Source organism: Camponotus vicinus, unplaced genomic scaffold, assembly GCF_025532165.1.
Source record: "Camponotus vicinus isolate PSW18456_S1 unplaced genomic scaffold, iyCamVici1.0 SCAF_11, whole genome shotgun sequence".
NCBI lineage: Eukaryota > Metazoa > Arthropoda > Insecta > Hymenoptera > Formicidae > Camponotus > Camponotus vicinus.
Window position 1 is genome coordinate 1,286,377 of NW_028141947.1, and position 20,328 is coordinate 1,306,704.

The following is a 20,328-nucleotide window of genomic DNA, read 5'->3' on the forward strand; positions in this document are numbered from 1 at the left end:
AGATGTGATTAACAGAGATAGCATGATTATTTATTATTAAGATTTTCGAATTTTTTTCATTAGAGGTGAAACATTTCGTAATTATTTGAAACAAAATCGTTGCTTTTTTTGCTATTTTGTTTTATAAGATAATAATCTTTCTTAAATATACTACATTATAATTATAAAAATATATAAATATATAAATAATATAAGAAAATATGCAGTAATTTTTAACAAAAAAATTCGGTTCATGACTGCCATTATTTCAATTATATTTTGTCGATTCACTGATAATATCATTCTTTGGGAATATCAGATGAAAATAGAAATGAAGAAGACACACACAATATGGATAATATTCATATATTTTTATGTATATATACAACAATATTTATTTTACAAAATCTGATACAAAGTTATCGTAACAAAATGTAAAAGATAAAATATATTTGTAACAATAACCGCTATATCATACTACATATATATCATTCGACACTCACATATTTGCCATACATATTTTTCTATTCCTTTTATATATATATATATATATCTATCATTTTATCTTTATACATTTATAATTCAAATTTTATTAAATGTTTTAAAAAAGTAGAAAAGATACGAAGAACAATTATATTCATTTTTTCTAAATCTTTTAAATTATTTATTAAATATAAATAGGAGGATTGATAATTCAAATATAATCTGCAATATTTATATTTTTATCGTATTTTTATTTACTTATAATATTTAAATGAAAAATCATGTGTTCTCTAATGAAAAGAAGTTATTGTAAGATGGTTCAACGGATGGCCCATTAGCTCAGTTGGTTAGAGCGTCGTGCTAATAACGCGAAGGTCGCGGGTTCGATCCCCCCATGGGCCAACTTTTTTTTTTACACTTTTTGATTTCGAACAACTTAAAATAATTAATATTAATAATTTTGATATTATTTAAAATAAAAATAAATAGAATTGTTAATACAGGATGTAGCAATATTTTTTTTATTTTGATAATATAAAGAACGATAGGAATATTAAACACACTATTATGTGCTATGATTTCAATATCGTTCAATTATATAATTTCGGATTGATCGCTATAATCATTGTTTTATCGAAAATTGAGTCAAATATAATAATATAAGTAAAAGAATCAATGATTACGTTGATCTTTAAATTTTAAATCTCTCTCGGTACATTTGCAACAAACATGTGTTACTCTTAAAATAACTACTGTATTTCGTTATATTCATTATGCATTTCGATATATACCCGTATATTGTCAAATAAACGACTGCACACACGACACGTGTTATTATACATGTCTATATAATATATGTCATATCTATGCCATCAATACAATTATGTCAACAAAATATTCCTGCTTTTAATGTCTGAGAGAGCCCTTTGGTTCGCTCGTTTTTTTTTTGTGTATACTTAATATTCAACTCAAAGTAAAAATGAACAATTATATTAAGTATAAATAATGTTTTTTTTTTCACGGAACAATGTGTATTCGTTAAGTATTTCTTTCTTCATCGAAATATCGCGGACACGTTAAATGCTGATTCATGAAAAAAAAAGTGTAAACAATGCAGATAAGCATAATCGTGGGCCAAATCAGATTGCGCAAATTAAGAATTCGTTCATTGTGTCTCTCTCAGTTTTGTCTTTTTAATTTATTTTTATAAATGTTTTCATCAAAAGCAAATTCTTTATTTCTAATTATTATGTAATCAAGCTCAAGATTATTAATCAATTCGATTTTTATAGAAATATAAAAGCTATAAAAAGTATAAAACATAAAATATAAAACACTTTTTGATAATCTTAAAAATTAATTTCAAACCGTTAAAATACAATTCAGATTAAACAGGCAAAACAACAATTTATACTATTTGTTTCTTGATTTTTAGACGTTTTCATTAAAATATTTTTATTAAATATATATATTTTAATAAAAATGTTTTTATATCGTCAGTAATTTTCAAGCCATAATTAATCATTGCTACGATACATAACGAATATAATCTATAATCTATAATCCCATAATAAACTTGCTTATAATATAGCACAATAAAGTACGGTTCTTAAAAATTTTTTTTTTATATAACATCTACAAGTCTACTTTGGAAAAATAGGGTAACATATAATTATATACTTACAGTTTATTTGCGGAGATCTCCAAAGTTAGAATAATACGATCAAATTGTTGCCATTCTCGAATTCTTCTTTGTCTCTATTATGTCTGGTATTTATTTATTCGTATTACGTAATACCATGTTCTGTACAGAATTATGATGCGACAGTTCTTCGTTAACTTTTTCATTCCTATCTTCTTGAGTTTTTCTGAAATTTCACGCTTTTTTGTGACGCTCCTTTTTTAAAAGCAAGACGCTTTCTACCATTCATTTCCTAAATCGTATATCCTAAATTTCCGGATTCTCCTTCTTCACTTTTGTTCCTATCACACTTTGAAATAGTTGAAGAGAGTAGATATTGCCATCCAGGAGAACCTCATAACAGCATAGGCCAGTATAAGTTTTAGCGTTTGATGGCTCCAATATAATCTGTAATACGAATTATTCGATCAATTTGATGTTTTCATAATTAAATGATAAAGTTAAATATAAGAGACATCATTTATAATAATTTATACATTATAATAATATTTTCTATTTAAAAAATCCGCGTTCACAAAATTTATGAATTCGAAGTGTTGAAAAAAAAATCTAAATATTTAAGATATAATGAAATAACAGAAGTAACAAGAAATTTAAAAATCTCACACAAATATTATAATATATACATAATCTTTCAGTTTCTTTATCAAAATATTATTATAAGTATTATATAAAGAACTATAAATCGAACGTGATAAATTCTACATAAAATATTTTTAAAGTTACATTCAGAAATAAATAAACATGTATATGCAATTTCGTATCTAAATAATTAAAGTAGATAAAAAACTAATATTAAATTTAAAAAATTTCTTTTAAATGCAACGCGCTAAGAATATATAAGTTTCATTACCTTTGCCATTTGACGCGTGCCTGCGGCAGAGTGTCCAAGGGATCCTTAATAAGATATACCCTTATTCCACTAATATACGTTTCGAAGTAGACGTTCCAATCGACATTCCGTATATCACAGAAGAAATTCTCGCGATCTTTAGACGTGAATTTCGCCATCAGCGCATGCAACCGATTATTGGTAAATTTCCACTCTTGCGTGGAAAAATAGTTCAGCACGTCCATAAATTTATGTATTTTTTTATAAACCTTAAGTAATCTGCAATATACACAATCTTATATTATATAATAAGCAGTGAGAGAATCACATAAATATAAAATTATTAATATGAAAGAAAAGTGAAAATTTGTTTTTTTGTGTAATCTCATTCTAAATCGCATTCTAAATTATTTTAAATTAAATTATATCTGTTATATGTATATATTTAATATTCTATTATTAATTTTAAAAAAACATTAAAAAATATTATTAATATAAATTATTATTATTATTAATATAAAATTATTATTAATATAAATATATATTATTTATTTTTTTATAAATCGCATGTAAATATTTAAATCCATTTTTTAGAACATTAATGCTTTTATAAATATTAACATAAAGGGGATTTTTATTTTTTTTATTTTTTGCTTTCTTTTTAACTTGCTGAAATAAAGTTTCCGATTACCTCGGTTGTCTTCCCATACAGACAGTCGCAGTGTCGACCAACAAAGCCGGGAACAAATGACAAAAATACACAAAGAATAGGTGAACTATTCTGTGTTTATTGTTTCTGAAGCTGTAGTACCAGATCGCCCTGGTCGAGGGAATCTGAAGACCATACTTCGATGACATATCTTTCAGTTGATCATAAGTTATCGGATTGTCTTTAGACACGTAATTATAAATCGGAATATCGGAATGCGATTTATCGTTTGATCTGAAACGATGATGCAACGTTATATGATGACACATTGATTTTCACAAGTGCTTGATGAAATTTTTATGTGATTGCCTTTGCATATATCTACATGGGAATTTACATCACATTAAACAATTACTCACACAAAAAAATGTAAAGCGTCAACAGTAATTAAATAGATTTATGAAAAATTGATTCGGCTAATCAAGCGTCTTCGACTGAAATTTTTCACGTGCCAATAATATCAAAACATTTTGCGTTATTTGACGATTAAATCGTAATTAATATTTGATGTACGTGATGCGCGACGTCAAATCGCATCAATGAATGATAAGAGGCATGAAAGAGATAAGAAAAAACAAAAGGCAAAAAAGAGGGAAAAAATACGGATGATAGTACCTTCGTATATTGGCTATATCCCACGCACACGCGATTAGAGCGTTAACAGTAAAATCGGCAGGTACCACATTTGCATGAACCGAACCATCGCAATGGATTGATCGCAACAATCCAGTTCCAGCACCGGCAGCAACTCCCGTTGGACCATACAAGTTGTCGATCCAACCCCGCACCGGTTCTATGTATGTTGAAATCACTGGAAAGAAATTTTGTCTGTAAGATTAATTAAATAATATAATAAAATTCCCAAGTAAATATTTTCATCATTTAGATAATTAGATAATTCGAATGATAATTAAATTCACGTTTTTTTATATACAAGATTTCGAGATTCCTCTTAAAAATTTTTGTTGAATTTATCATTGTTTACTAAAATACTCTAGTATTGAATGTTATTATGAATAAATGGTAATATATGCTAACCAATGGCGGGTCGAAAAATGCCGATTGGCAAGTCGCCAGCCTGTTTCCTAATCACATTCTCAGCGACTGCTTTCGTATAGGTATAGGTGTTCGGCCATTTTCCTAATAATCTGTAAACAGCGAGAAATAAGTTTTTCTTTTCGCGTGTTCTCCCTCTACCCGAGTAAGCTAAGAATTCAAATAGAGAAGAGTCCACGTACTGCGGAGTGATGTCTTCAGCCAACTTGTCTTCCACACATTCCATAAGAGCAATTAGTTTGTCAGAGTCCATTGGCGAATCGTAAAACTTCTCCTCGATCACTCTTTGTGGACAGTTTGCGTACGCAGTCGACACGTGCACAAAAGACTGAGGAAATTGCATAAAATGATAATGGCGCTTAAGTCAAACACACGAACGCTTACATGAGCAATCGTATGTCAAGAAACCCGACTAATAATAATTTCTGACTCCATTATTTAAATTTGTATGAATCAAGTGTCTGACATCGTAATTTTTTCGTGAAAATTTATTCGACTGGATAAATGATAAAACGAGATGACTCAAAATACGTCACGTGATTCATGATTTTATTTTTTTTTTTTAATTTTTATACATTAGAATACCTTCAGATTCGGGATCTCCTTGCAAATATTCAGAACGTCTCTCGTACTTCTGACGTTAATTGGCACCGCTAGTTTCAACTTCTCATCGAATCTGACCGTAGCCGCGACGTGAAAAACGATTGAAACTTCCCGAATGATAGTGGTTCGATCTTGCCAGGATATTCCGAGATTCGGTTGACTGCAGTCCCCCGCTATAGCGACGATTTGATGCCGAAACTTTGGCTGCTCGTCTCTAAGTTTTACAAATAGCTATGCAAATTGGAATAATAATTAATTAATGATTAGTTGAATTAAGAGCGACATTTATTGTCTTGTTTATTTTAATATTAACGTTCTTAATAGAGTACTAAAATTAGGTGTGTTAAAATTAAATTCTTTTAATTGAAAATACGAAAATTCTGTAAGAAGCAAAGTATGATTAGATAAATAAATTGATATAAAAAATTGATATAAAAATTGATATAAAAAAGTTGATTATATTAAAAGAAATAATCTTTGAAAGAAATTAAATGGAACGTTGACGTGACGTCAGTGTCGAGCGTTAATTGCTGACGTGCGATGTACGTATTATACACTCCATATATGTATATATATGTCATGTACAAATAGTAAGATACTAAGGTCTAATGTCTGTGTGATTGCATCTAATTATTTACTTCAATATTATGGATCATCATAATATTAAATTTTAATTAAATTTTAAATAAAATTTTAATTAAATTTTAAATTAAAAATCTAGAGGATGATAGATAACAACCGATCCGAGCTCGGTGAAACGCATACTCCCTCCGTCTTTTGCCAACCGTAGGTTGGCAGCAGTCGGGAGTAAAAAGACAAGGTTCAAAGATTAGGTTACAGAATCAAGGATCTTGTCGCAATTCCAAAGACTCACCGGATCGTCAAAGATCTCTTCGGTGCGTTGGTGCACGTCTTTACCCTTTTTCGGGCGCACCAACAAATAGATCGAGGCCACTCCAGGACACGTTCTGAGAAGCTTCTCAATCAGCAGCTTGCCCATGAAGCCGGTACCACCGGTAATAAAGATGCTCTGACCATAGTAAAACTCCTGAATCGGGGACAGGTTCTCGGCGTTGATCGGCGACGAGTTCTCCGTCAGCGAGCATTTCGTCGGTGATTCCGATATGCAATTCGAGTCGACAACGGCCACCTCCTGGCCATCGATACGATCCAAAAGCACCTCCACCATCGCTTCTCCGGGCTTGCACCTGCAACGACGAGAGCCGCGTTTCTTCATCGAACCGATCGTATCTAATTGGTATTCGTAGCCCGGCGCGTTACGAGCCGCGTCGTGTCGAATTTAAAAAATGACTGCCTTTTTCGCGAGCCTTTCGCAGTCCATCCGATTGATTAAGCGATTGGCGTCGCGTTGCGTTTTGCCTCGCTTATTATCACTTGTATGTAGGAGATTCGCGAACCCCACTTTTTATTCACGTGACAGATAGATACATGGTGGAAGAGAATCGCGATATTTACTGTCACTGTTATTGAAGATTGATCATAAATATTACTAAAAATAAGTATATTTCATTCATACAAGGTTCTCGTGCTCCATTTATCAATACAAGATTACGTGCTCCTTACTTAAGAATAGGTTTAAAGGATATATGTTTAGTTTTTTTTTTAAATTGCTTTGAACAAATATTTATTTTCATTTTTTTATAAATTATTTTTTTTATATTTAAGGCAAATTTTTTAATAAATAAAAGAAGAGATAAAAGTATTCTTCGAATATTATTCATTATATATGTGGTCTGTTTTGCGTATTATTTTAATTTGATATCCATAATTATTTTATTGATAGATAAATGATGATTTTATTTATAGATATTCAATCCAGCATCACAAGAAGTTACATATTTTTTGCGAAGTATCTTAATTTATTATATTATATTCTATTTTTTAAACAAATATGCATATTAATCAAATATATATCTATCTTTCTTGTTGTTTTGTCGTGTCCGATGTTTACGTAAAAGAATCATTTAAAAAAATTAGTATTATCCTTATGGAATATCATTAAATATATACAGTGTCCCATTTTAACTTTCACACCGTAATAATTCGAAAATATATGGCGTTTTGATAAAAAATGTTTTAAATCAAAGTTATAAGATTTGGAAAGGGAAAAAAAAGATAGGGATATATTAATTCGATTTTGGGGTGTTAAAGCCATGTGAAAATCAACCTAGTTTTTTAAATAGAACTATCCTAATTTGTTTATATAACTCGATTCCTTACAAGATATTTTATACTTTAAGTTAATATAATTTTATACAATCTCTCATAAAATATTTATTTTTCGATAATTTTACCTCAATATTTTTATGGACGAGAATCGCGATATTATCGTCACGAAGAATCATATTTTCTCGTACATGCTTGTGGATAAAATTGATCATAATATTCCATATAAAAATAGATTATTCATAAATACATTATTCATAATGCAAGGTTGCATGCTTACCTAAGAATAGGTTTAAAGGATGTATGTTTAGTATTTTTTTGCTTTGAACATAAAATATTTATTTTCATTTTTTATATTCAAGCAAAAATATTCTTCTACATAATGTAGAATATAATGAAAGGAATAATTAGTGTAAAGAAAACACATAATCCTTAGGAAAAATATATAGCTGCTCGTTACATATTCATATTTTTCTTAAGATTAATTACGTGTTTTTTTTTTACACTAATTGACTCATCATTCTGTGTATAAAAGTATTAGGGTAAAACACACACTTTTATTTGAAATATAATATTTTTTAACAAAGCTATGTTTTCGAGTTATTTTGGTATGAAAGTTAAAGTGAGACATTCTTTCATACTTTATATACCCAAAAGAGACATTTCCTTTTCTTTATAGAAAAATTTATAGCGATGTTTAGATATCTTTTTACTTATTGTCCGCAAAAAGTGAATATTTTTGAGAGAAGTTTTTATTCGAATATAAAAAAATATACATTTTGAAATACGCTCAAATTTATTTTTCTTATTTGGCAAATTGTTGATTTCGAAACTAATATGACATCTTTGGAGATGTTTTAATGATATTACAGAAATATTTATTTATTACAAAGATCTTTCAATGCAAATTTTTGGTTGATATGTTTTATAATATAAATTGAATTTTTGAAAGGCCTTAATGAATGGAAATCATATTGTTTTGCTGTATAACTCTTATGCAACAAGCCATCGATACTTCATTTTCCGAATGCTTACTTTGTTGGTTGAAGAAAAACAAATATTGCATAGGTGTCAACATCATAAAAAAACAATAATGCTAACTCCTTTGAACAGAGACCATTCCGTTAGTAGAATAATGTCGTTTATTAAAATATCATGAAAAAAAAGCAAATATATCCTCTATATGAAGGACATTATTCTTCAAAGCGAATCCTACCAAGGACGTAACGTTTGAACAAGAGTCATATCTCATGCTCTCGTCAAACGATAACACATTTACGCCGTATGTACATACATTCTGTCTCTTCGTCGAATATTTGCCGAGTTGCTTTTCAAGAGCTCTTTCCAATACATACGCAATCGTGCAAAAATCGGTTAAGTTGTTAAGTAATGCATGCGCAGCTATTACGTTATCGATAATTAGTATCCGATGAATGAATGTAGAGATGTTTGCTACTCGAAAAATTAATACGCGATAAATACTTGAAACACAAAAGGAAAACGCCGTTCTTTGCTGCATTTTAGTAAACAAGAAGTTTCGCGCAGGTGAATTTTTGCTTTTAGTGCGGGACAGAAAAATCACTGTGCTCGTACCATTAATCTTTCGTCCAGTCAGTTCTCTCTCTCTCTCTTTTTCTCTTTCTTTCTTTCTTTCTTTCTTCAACAGCTTTCAGTTTCTTATTTTCGTGATACATTCATTCTTCGCGTGAATAATGCATAACCGAAGTGGGATGTTTTCTGCAGCGATCACTGGAATATTTCGCCTTAAAAGAATTTATTAGAATAAAAAATTTTAATTCGCGAAGGAGAGAAAAATAGGAAAGGATGGTTTAAATTTTATCTCGTATCTTCGATCAAATCTTTTTACGAATCACTATTTCAAATGCTATTAATAAAAATACCCAATAGCATCCGAAAAAAATTCGAATATTTCAAATTTTTTTTACAAAGAAAGCAATTTCAGGATTTCTTCTAGGGAATTATAAATTTAATTAATATTACATAAATATCTATAAACATAAAACATAGATATAAAATATATCTCATCGTCCACAATGTAATGAATTAATGACAAACAATGAGACAAGTGTGAGAAATCACGTCATATATCATTGCTTAAAAGCGAGAAAAATCACATTGATTTATTCAGCTTCAGAATAACGCAGGTTCAGAAAAAAAACGCAGATTTGTGTCGAGAAGAGAAAGGTAATTTGCAAAACTTTTCATACCGGTTCGACGTCGCAAACCATTTCATTTTGTAAGAGAACCGTAACCGTGACATAACAGTTACGGATTGTGAAATGTTTGGAGTGACTAAATATTTCATATCAGCACACGTTAAACTCTTTGTACGACGTCTGTCATTTATTCGCTGCACGTTTAATTTATCATATAAATTGTTAAAAGATTTTAACAATGTCTTGAAAATTTTATTCTTTAATAATTTATGATTATTAAGAGAATTATGAGTATTAAGAGAAATTAGAGGAAGTGCCACAAAAAAAAAACAAAAAATAAAATACATGAATTATGAATACACAGATATCTAATACGCTTAATGTGTGATTAATTAATTTTAATTAATTGAAAGTCAACAAATGCTTCATGGTAAAAGTAGAGAATTATTCAAATGTTGTTTCGTGCATGTATTTCAAAACAACTATTTCTGCTTTTACTTTTTATTTTTACTTAAGCACGTTTCACTTTCATTTCGTGATAATTAGCATAAAATATATTTTAGCTAGATAATATACCGAAATCTGAATTATGTAAATTATAGTACCGCTATGCTGTTACATAACAATATCGTTACATTTCTTGATTAATCTTTGAGGATATTAATAAAAAATAATTGATGCTACATCTAGTAATTATAATAAGCGAATCAAAAGTAGGCAACCCGCCAAGCGAATCGTTACGCATACCAGAAGCGCGGCCTGGTGAAAGTCGATCGTGAACTTCGAGCCTTCCTTCCTATGAAATAAAATTCTGGACAGTCGTCTTTGACTATGGTTGAGTCGCATAGATGTAATGATGAAATGAAAAGAAAGCTCGAGCAGGCGGGAAAACGCGCACAGGAGCGTTTAAAACGGGTGAACTGGGGGAGATGCTAGAAATTAAAAATATTATTTTTATATTAAATAATATAAAATATCTTTTATATAAAATATCTCTTTTATATTAAATATAAATAAGAAATATAAATAAGTTGAAATATATATGTATATACATACATATGTGTGTGTGTGTGTGTGTGTGTGTGTGTGTGTGTGTGTATGAGTCTTTATTAACAATAAAAATAAAATTTTATTTATTTAATAAATAAAATTATATAATTATTATTAATTTAATAAATAAAATTATATAATTTAGTTAATAAAGACTTTATGTATGAAGGAGAAATAATATATAAAATATGCGATATACCTTAAAAAAGACTCAAGAGACTCATTGATAGTTGTTATATATATAATAGTCATCAACGAGTCTTTTGAGTTTTTCTTAAAGTATATTTTAAGTATATTATATATTTTACACTTTGAGAAAAACTTAAAAGACTCGTTGATACTTATTATATATATAACTATCAACAATCTTTTGAGTCCTTCTTAAAGTGTGTCGCATATTTTTTACAAAGTAACATTTGAATAATAAAAAAAACTGAAAAGATTTATAGTTATTATATATATATATATATATATATATATATATATATATATATTTACTTATATAATTATTCTTAACGAGTCTTGAGTTTTCCTTAAGTGCGTCACATATTTTTTATTATGTTATTATTCTTAACGAGTCTTTTGACTTTTTTAAAAGTGCGTCACATACTTTTTATCATGTTATTATTCCTTCATATATAATTCATAAAGATTATTTTCATTAACAAATAAATAGAATTTTATTGCATTTTGCATTCTCACACTATATTGCATCAAACACAGAGATTTAAAGTTAAATGTAAATTTTAACCTATAATGTTTTTAAAAATGCAAAGGAGTGACAGATACGTCAAAGAATTATAGAAGTCTTTGAGTACGTTGAGCATCGAATTCAAAATTCGTTATTTATCTTTAAAATTGCGTCATTAATCAGTAGCTATGATCATTGTATTATTTAATCCAGTAGAAAAACAGGAAGAATTTAATTATCACTGTTTTTTGCAAAAAATTGCGGATCAAGAATCGCCAAGAACGTACGTCACACTAAATCTTAAACGTTCATTGTTATCTTGATATATGAATCTTTATATTTCTTTTCAATGATTTTTACATGCAATAAATAATATCTCATGCGTTTCTACTTGTCTTCGAATTTATATAATATATGCTGAATTTTCTACGAGAACTCTACAGCATCCATATGCCTTGGCAGATCTGCGTACAACTGGTTACGTCACATCTGGAATTGAAAGAGCTCGGGCGCGGATAATTTCGCCGGATACGCGGCTCTTTACTTTCTCCGACTGGCCGATTACGGCTATCGGACTCTGGGAATCCGGATAAGAGAAAATTCAATCACGTATATATGTTTACGTCGAATAATGTCGGCGAATATATATAAAATAGCCTTTGATAAAATATCTTAGAACTTTCGCCGTTATTAAAAATTACAAATATTAAATGTCGAATTAAGAATAACTATTCATCGTTATACTTTAGAAATTTGATCAATAATAAATCAATTTGTTTGAAATTTTGTTCTTCAGTTCCTTTTAAATCAACTTTATTTGAATAAAATATATCGTGAGTCTCTTTTTATAAAAATATTTTAAAATGTATGTATTAAAAGATAAAAGATTAAAATTTATAGTGCATAAATTTCTGTATTTATGCAAATATATATAATTAGAATAGAATTTTATACAAAATAAAATTCTATTTTATTTTATATAAAATTCTATTCTAATTATTCATTAATGAATTCATTAATCTTTATGTACGAAGAAAAAATAAAATGAACATAAAATGTATGAATACTGTTTATTTTCTAGATTGACTATTGAAAAAAGTTCTTTCAAAAATTGATTTAATTGATTTGAATTGAAATTTATAATTTCCAACAATCCGATATGTTGATTTTGTACTCAGCAAGTGTTAATGTATGTTTTCTGACATTTGACGCAATTTTTTTCAAAAAACTAGTCAGTGTTAATTACTTACAGAAACATTCCGCGTTTTTCTATTTATCCAACTAGTGCAATAATAACTATGATGCAACAATTTTTATGCAATTTAAATGTTAAGTAAAAAATATTTTATTCAATGTATGTATACTCAACGTCTGTGAACGTGATCATTAAAATAATTTGTAAACATATCCATCTCTCTTTATTTCATTTTTAAAAATATTACAGGTTGAAATTTATAGTTATACTTTAAATCTCTTCATGTTTAAAGCAATAAAATAATGAATGTAAAATGAAGTAAAATTTTATTTACTCATTAATGAAGACGATTGTTTTGTGTGCAGGAAAAACAATGTGAAATATTATTATGACTTGTTATGTAAATATTATAATTTGTTTTCTATAAATTGACTAATTTTAAAATTATCAGAAAATTTTATTTTTTTTATTTTTTATGTAAAATAAATTTTAAATGTATAATTTTAAGAAATGGAAAAAAATTATATATAATTATATATGTATACATATATAATTGTTGTATACATTATTTATAATTGTAACATAAATAAATCTTATTATACATAATTATATATAATAATAATATAATAGATATTATTATACATAATTAATATAATAATTATATATCATAATAGATCTTATTATACATAATTATTATACATAATTAAGATCTATTAAGATATAATAAAGTTTTTTTCCTTGAAACAAATAAATTACCCTTTTAATTTTTTCGTACTTATCACAATTTTATGAGATAATATAAATAAACATCCATATATATATTTACATAGAGCCTTATATAGAATATTGTAAAATGTTTAAATGCAAATATAAAATTACACAATTTTATTAGTTTTTGCCAATTTAATTAATAGAGAGGCAATCTTAAGACTTAAAATGATTTCACTTTCCTTCAGAATTTTAAGACTATATGTTTAGGCTCGAAAACTTGTTGATTATTTAATTTAAAAATAATAATTAAAATTTAAAAAAACCAAGAAATTTTATTAAATAGTTTCCTAATTTATAAAACTCATACATAATGTATGAGTCATAATGACGTATGATGTCGTTGGAATTAAATCTCAAACCAAGAGATTATTCCAAATAAAGTCTTGATCATTGTATCAAGAAAAAATTTCGCGCAATTACATCCGCGATAGGCTCTTATTACCCGAATATTAATATCACACAAGTTTATTTATATTCGAGAGCCGACATCAAGAATCTAAAATTTAAAGTTAATACATAATGTGTTGATGATCAAATGTAATAAACATATAAATTTAATTATTTTTCGGTAAATATATAATTCATTTTGACATACTTTCGTAACCACATTTTAATAATGTTTTCCTTACTATTATATAAATTATAAAAAAAAAAATCAAATTTTTTTCTCATGATGAATATTTGAAATCAAAGACATTAGATACAAAAATAACAAACTAATAAATACATATATATAAAAGGTAGTAATAAAATTAAAATGGCTGAGTGAAATAATCTGTCAGGTATTTGTCATCCAATATGCGTAGCGTAAATTTGATGGAAAAAATAGTCGTATCATGCATATATTAATTTTGTCGCAAATATTAGCATTTCAATGTTAAAGATGACCTTATCCAATATGCCATTCATCGTATCCGTTGAGATTCGTTGCGCTACATTGATGGCAATATTTCGATTCCTCCGTCGATTGGTCTAGCTGTTTACTTTCCAAGTACCAGAAGGAGGTCGCGCGCTTGAGAGAACAGCATCCAGTATATTTGTATAACATTTGGGCACACAAGAGCGCCCAAGGAGAGAAGAAAGAGAAAGAAGGTCTCATTTACTCGCGACCCCACTCGCGCGCCCACGTTTGTGCTTTCTTCCCGAAAATTTAGTCGGATTATACGGAGGGAGGAAGGAAAAGAACGGCTTCGATTAGGCATACTTCCGCGTCGGGGAGCGAATATTCTAATATAACTTAGGCGTTGAGCTCATTATGAGCCAACGCGGAAGACTTGACATGGTGCCGGTGGTAACGGCAAGGCTCAAACATTACGCAAACGCCTGAGAAAGATTCCACTTGCACAACACGCAACGCGTTATTACGCTCACGTAACTATATAAGCGGCGTACAATATTGTACAATGTTGATACATGCATTACTTTTATAAACATATTGTTTTAATCGCTCGTTAAAGAGCCACAAATCTTTATCTCGCGGTCACGTCCTCGGGGGGACGCGTGAAGGTTGTTCTCGGGATGGAGACAACCACATATAATACGAGCTACGTTGGCTACGTTCTAGATGGGTATTTTCAAGGCTCTAAACAGAAATGAGCTTACATTAGTCGAGAAACGGTGGAGTACGAGACAGCTAAAATTAATTTTGGTACTATTCTTGGACGATTATTTACAATATTTTATATATGAAATTCTAGAGATTTTTTTTCTGAAAAATAATCTCATATGTCTAATATATATCTCTCTACAATAATATATATCTTTCTTTTGGAAATTATATATATATATATATATAAATTTTAGAATTTCTCTAAAATAAAATTATATAAAAATAGAACAATAATATCTCTACATTACATTTTCTGTTTAAAAGAAAAGAGATAAATTAATATATTTTATTAAAAGAAATATTATACAATATACTATTGTAATAATTTTTTTTAAACTACACAGTCTATTGCAAAATTAAAATGCAAAAATAATTATCTCTTCTACACTGAAAAGATTGATCATTTAGTATGCTGATTAAAACAATGTTTCTTTGAAATTGCGAGATTAGTCGTAACATAGATAAAGAAGAATACTTCAATTGTGATTAGGTAACTTTGCCATAATTAACTACATTGTTCTGGCCTTCACACCTATAATGCTTCGATTATGTGCAACAATAGCTTCGATTATTATTTATGATCATCTTTTATCTTGAAGGTATATCACTCTCAGAATAGCCTTTGATGAGTTTTAAACAATCATCGTAATTAATAGCAATAATGTTCATACGTAATCCTAATTGGATGTTGAACACCTTGGTTAAGAATAAAGCTCGCCAATTCCTTAAACGTTGATTAAGAACGATGTTTCATCACATAATCATCTCAATAGATAAATTGTTTAACAGTTCCGCATTCAGTGTTACTTGTATAAATTTCCGTAACCTTGTAAGAAATAGATGTTACTTCACGCTATTCTATGCATCTATTTACATTAAACAGGGCAACAATGCTTTAACGAAGTTACGCTCGTGTAATCTTAATGAATCAAACTGATTTTATTTTTCTTTATTATATCCTAGAAAAAATAAGGCTATTTGTATGTTATTTTAGGATAATATATGCAAAATTAAATGAAGTTAAATCTTTTTATATATATATATATATATATATATATATATATATATATATATACGAATATTTGAATTATTTATAGATAACTCTCTCGAGAGTATTATCTTACGATAGCATATGCAAAATTAAATAAAGATTAAATTTTCGTATAAATGGATATACTCTCGAGTCTATCCATTAACGTACGAAAATTTAATCTTTATTTAATTTTACATATGCTATCGTAAGATAACATACAAAAAAACTTAATTTTTTCTAAGATATAATAGAAAATGATTTTATATATATATATACATATTTATTTATTTATTTTTATCGATATAATACGTATAATACATATAATATATATAATATCGATAAAAATAAACTGAAAAGAAGCAAACCAGATTATTTTTAATATATAAATCAATAAATCATAGGTGTGTCAATATTAGAGTTAAAGAGCTTTGCGAAATAAATATTTCACGTTTAAAAATTAATTACAGAAAATTAGATTAAATTTCTTACAAATAAAAGTTGAACTAAATTTAGTGATTTCTGAAAAATATTGTGTGTAATATAATATAATATAATATAATTTATTCTGTAGCAATACTAAAAAAACGAAAAGTTCGTAAAAATTTTATTTTATTATAAGTCACCGACGACATAACGGTATGAAACACGGATGCTGCAAATGTTTGTGCCGTAACGGTGCGTTCCATTTTTCTCCTTATACAATAGTGTGGTAGTAGCCATATATTTGGATATATTATACGTGATTTCTCGAAGAGCCGAGTGACATGAATAACTTGATTTAAAGTTTGTAAAAAAAATAAAATCATGTGCGTTTAGAAGATCGAGAAGGTATAACTGAATAAAAAATGATTGAGTGCTGTCTATAATCTTAAAATGTGCATCCTAAAATATATTCAATTATATTTTTTTGTTTAAAATGTAAATTTTTAATTTGCTAAAGCACATAATAAGATTATTTATGAAGAATTTATTAAAATTATTAAATTATTTATTATAACAAGAAAATAATTTATTTTCAAGGAAACAATATTTATAAAAAGATGAATGTATTAATTAGTATCGATGTATTAATTAGTAGTCGAAATGTGATTCAATTGACATAATTAATTCCACTATCGATTTTACTGCAGCTCAAGGTTCGTTATTAGTAATCATATCATTACATAATTGTATTTACTGATATAAAAATTGAAATAGAAAATGTATAACGCGCACAATTAATACAACGGCAATAAATATCTATAACTATCAGCAGCAACGCAATCGTTTTGGATATCTCCTTATGTAAATCATCATGGGAGCCGGTCGATTTCTCGTTGCATGAAGAAAGGAGAGAAAAAGGCATCGTAACATATCGAATATATTTTCTAAAATGGAAGTATTATTATTGAATTATTAGATTTCCTATATTTATTCTTTTTTACATCACTAAAAAAAGTGATCAATTTGATTGTTTAAAAAATATACCATATATATATAGATGATTATTTTTTCATAAAAAGAAAGGTTTTTTTCGTAGAAATTATATTTTTTGTTAAAATTATATTTTTATAAAATCTAAAATTGAAAACTATTTTTTGAAATAGATAAGACTGATGGCAAATAAAAGTATATAATGTCATTCTTCCTGTTTCTCGATAATTGTACAATTTTTTTTGGTTTAGTTACCTAATGCGGTATCTTATTTAATTTTTTTATAAATTTTGTGCAGAATATATTCCCGATTTTGTTTATTTAAATTTAATATTATTATTTATTAAACGAAGAGTTATTATTTTTCGCGAATTATCAATTTCCATTCTTAATCAATTTCATTATTAACAATTATCTAAACTGGATACATTATTAAAATTATTGTTTAATATTTTTCCAACATAATAGAACATTTGTTTATGTCATTTAAATTCATGATACTCTATTTATTATATTAATATTGTAGTTATATTGCATAATTATAAATTTTTAATTTTATAGCTGACGAATCTGATCGATTTAAGTTTACAAATAACGCAAGAGGTATGCGCAATTTGCACAATGCAATATTAAGCAATCATTTGTAACGAATACTTTCTTACGTATGTAGGGTATCTTACATTTAACGTACATGTCATTACTTTTCAACAACATGTCAACATTATCGTTACAGCTATTAAAATCAAGCCAAAACGATTATTTTGATATTGATATACAAATATCTATATATTATATAGGAAATTTATATATTATATATATCAAAAAGAAAGATAAGTCAAATTTAAGATTATATAGGAAATTATTGAATTTTGCATTAATTCATGCGTGTAAATTATATCGTGTTACTTTCTAATTATCATGCTTTTGATGTGTACTTGACATCAGTTTACTTGTTGTTTCTGTATCCTGTAATTTTCTCGCTAAACTACTCTTACAACGCTCGAGCAGCCGGAACCGCCACGAGTCGTTTCCCTTACGCGCAAAGTGACATTAATTGCTTTTCGAGCGATATGTCGAATGATAAAGAATTATAATTATAAATTCCGCAAAGAAACACAAAGAGGCTAAAATACGTGACCAAATTTACATGTTGGCAAAGTTTTCAAAAAAGAAATTTTCCTATCGCTACGCGTGACTTTGTAAGAGAGCAAACAGATATCGCGATGATGATATTCATATGATGTGTGTTTAATTTGCGATTAAAGTTGTGTAAATCAAGAAGAGATTATTAAAGTATTAAATATTAATATATTTAATATTTAATTATATATAATTGCTTTTGCAGCCAAATAAGAATATTATATTAGTATTTTATACTATAATTATCATCAACATGTTTGAATTATAAATTCATAAAAATTAGAAACGAAAGAAACCAAAAAATGTATTAGTTAATCTGATGACGAATGCGCATAGATTTTTATTAATGTTAGACGATGGAAATATATTTTTATAATTTGTTTATTTTATTTTAAATATATTTATGATATATTTATGATATTATTAAATATATTTTAAATATATTTGTGTGTGTGGTTTTTCCGTTAAAATTGTCACAATTTCCGCAAAAATAAATCTGTTTTAAATTTTTAGAGTTTAAATCTAATATTTAAGAAAAAGAGAAAGAGAAAAGGAAAAGAGAAAAAGATTTTGAAAAATAATATCACGAATCGACTATCAATACCAAAATATAATATATATTATATTATATATATTATATAACATATTTTATATTATTATATAATATAACATATATATTACGTTTATATAATATATATTATATTTATTATGCAATATGTATTATATTACAATTTTTTGTCTTTTAATAATTTCTGTTAAAGTTAATTAATAATAAGACTAAAATTAATCAACATCAGCAATTATTAATTTAAAAAAAAAGACAGGAACAATAGATAACAATGCCACCTAATATCTCCATCATATGTAGTGAAAAAATATCATAATAGAAGGGAAATAAAAAATAATAAAAAAAATTTATTTTTTGTCGAAATATAAATTGATATTTTAATGATATTTTAATAAAAAGATAAGATTTAAAAGAATGAAATTTTATATATTTTGTATATTACCATTTTTGATAGATATTTCGTTAGATTTAATTGTTAAGTTTCAGAGCACAACGAATTTCGATAAAAAAAAATACGATATATATCTGGCAAACAAATTTATACATGCGATACATCTATTTTCGCGAGATTTAATTTTCAAATTTCACAATCCATCAAAATTGAATAAAAGGATAAACTTTAATCAGGAAATATCTATTAAAAGAATATATTTATTTCAATCACTTACACTTCTATTGGCAAAAACGTTTCAATACGTCCTGCAATCTCGCGAGTAGTAGAAGTCGACTGAGGAAGTCAACTCGGCCGAGACAACACGTTAGAGCAACGAGTGATAAGCTACTAACTAAAGGAAAAGCGCGTCGCGAATTCACCGCAGATGCTATGTGCGGACGTGTTTTGCGTATCAATTTCGGATGATGTTAATTTTTCACTAACCTTAATGTCGAGAGATGCTTAACAAAGGGAATCCCCAGAGATCAGCGGCAACGGTAGTGGATAAGCAGGCAGTCGAGGCGGATGATCGCGCTAGCTTAGGCAAATAGATAGGTAGTCAGGTAGACAGGTATACTGGACAGGTATGTATGTAATAACTTTCTCCTCGCGTGTGCGGATCTATCAATCCTCTTTTCTGCCTCGTCGACTTTTCGCGAGTAAAACAGACCGTATTTTGTCACTCCGGTTGAGCCTC

The 20,328-nt window shown here is 27.6% G+C and overlaps 1 protein-coding gene and 1 non-coding gene across 4 annotated transcripts; one reads left to right on the forward strand and one right to left on the reverse strand.

Moving 5' to 3' along the window:
- Nucleotides 1-329: 329 nt before the first annotated feature.
- On the reverse strand, nt 330-20,328 carry LOC145961481 (fatty acyl-CoA reductase wat). 3 transcript variants are annotated; one of them, XM_083081699.1, is made up of 10 exons: nt 20,076-20,328; nt 10,476-10,660; nt 6,239-6,572; nt 5,347-5,595; nt 4,944-5,089; nt 4,744-4,853; nt 4,321-4,516; nt 3,688-3,939; nt 3,018-3,275; nt 330-2,551 (listed from the first exon to the last, which is right to left on the reverse strand). In XM_083081699.1, the coding sequence occupies exons 3-10, from the start codon at nt 6,551-6,553 to the stop codon at nt 2,449-2,451; spliced, it is 1,629 nt and encodes a 542-aa protein (XP_082937825.1). In that variant the 5' UTR covers nt 6,554-6,572; nt 10,476-10,660; nt 20,076-20,328; the 3' UTR covers nt 330-2,448. The 3 variants fall into 3 exon arrangements, with proteins under 3 accessions (XP_082937825.1, XP_082937824.1, XP_082937826.1); XM_083081698.1 differs by lacking the exon at nt 10,476-10,660 and having other exon boundaries at nt 20,076-20,327; XM_083081700.1 differs by lacking the exons at nt 10,476-10,660; nt 20,076-20,328 and adding an exon at nt 19,867-19,886.
- On the forward strand, nt 791-864 carry Trnai-aau (transfer RNA isoleucine (anticodon AAU)). The gene has a single exon. It is a non-coding gene; the product is annotated as a tRNA-Ile (tRNA).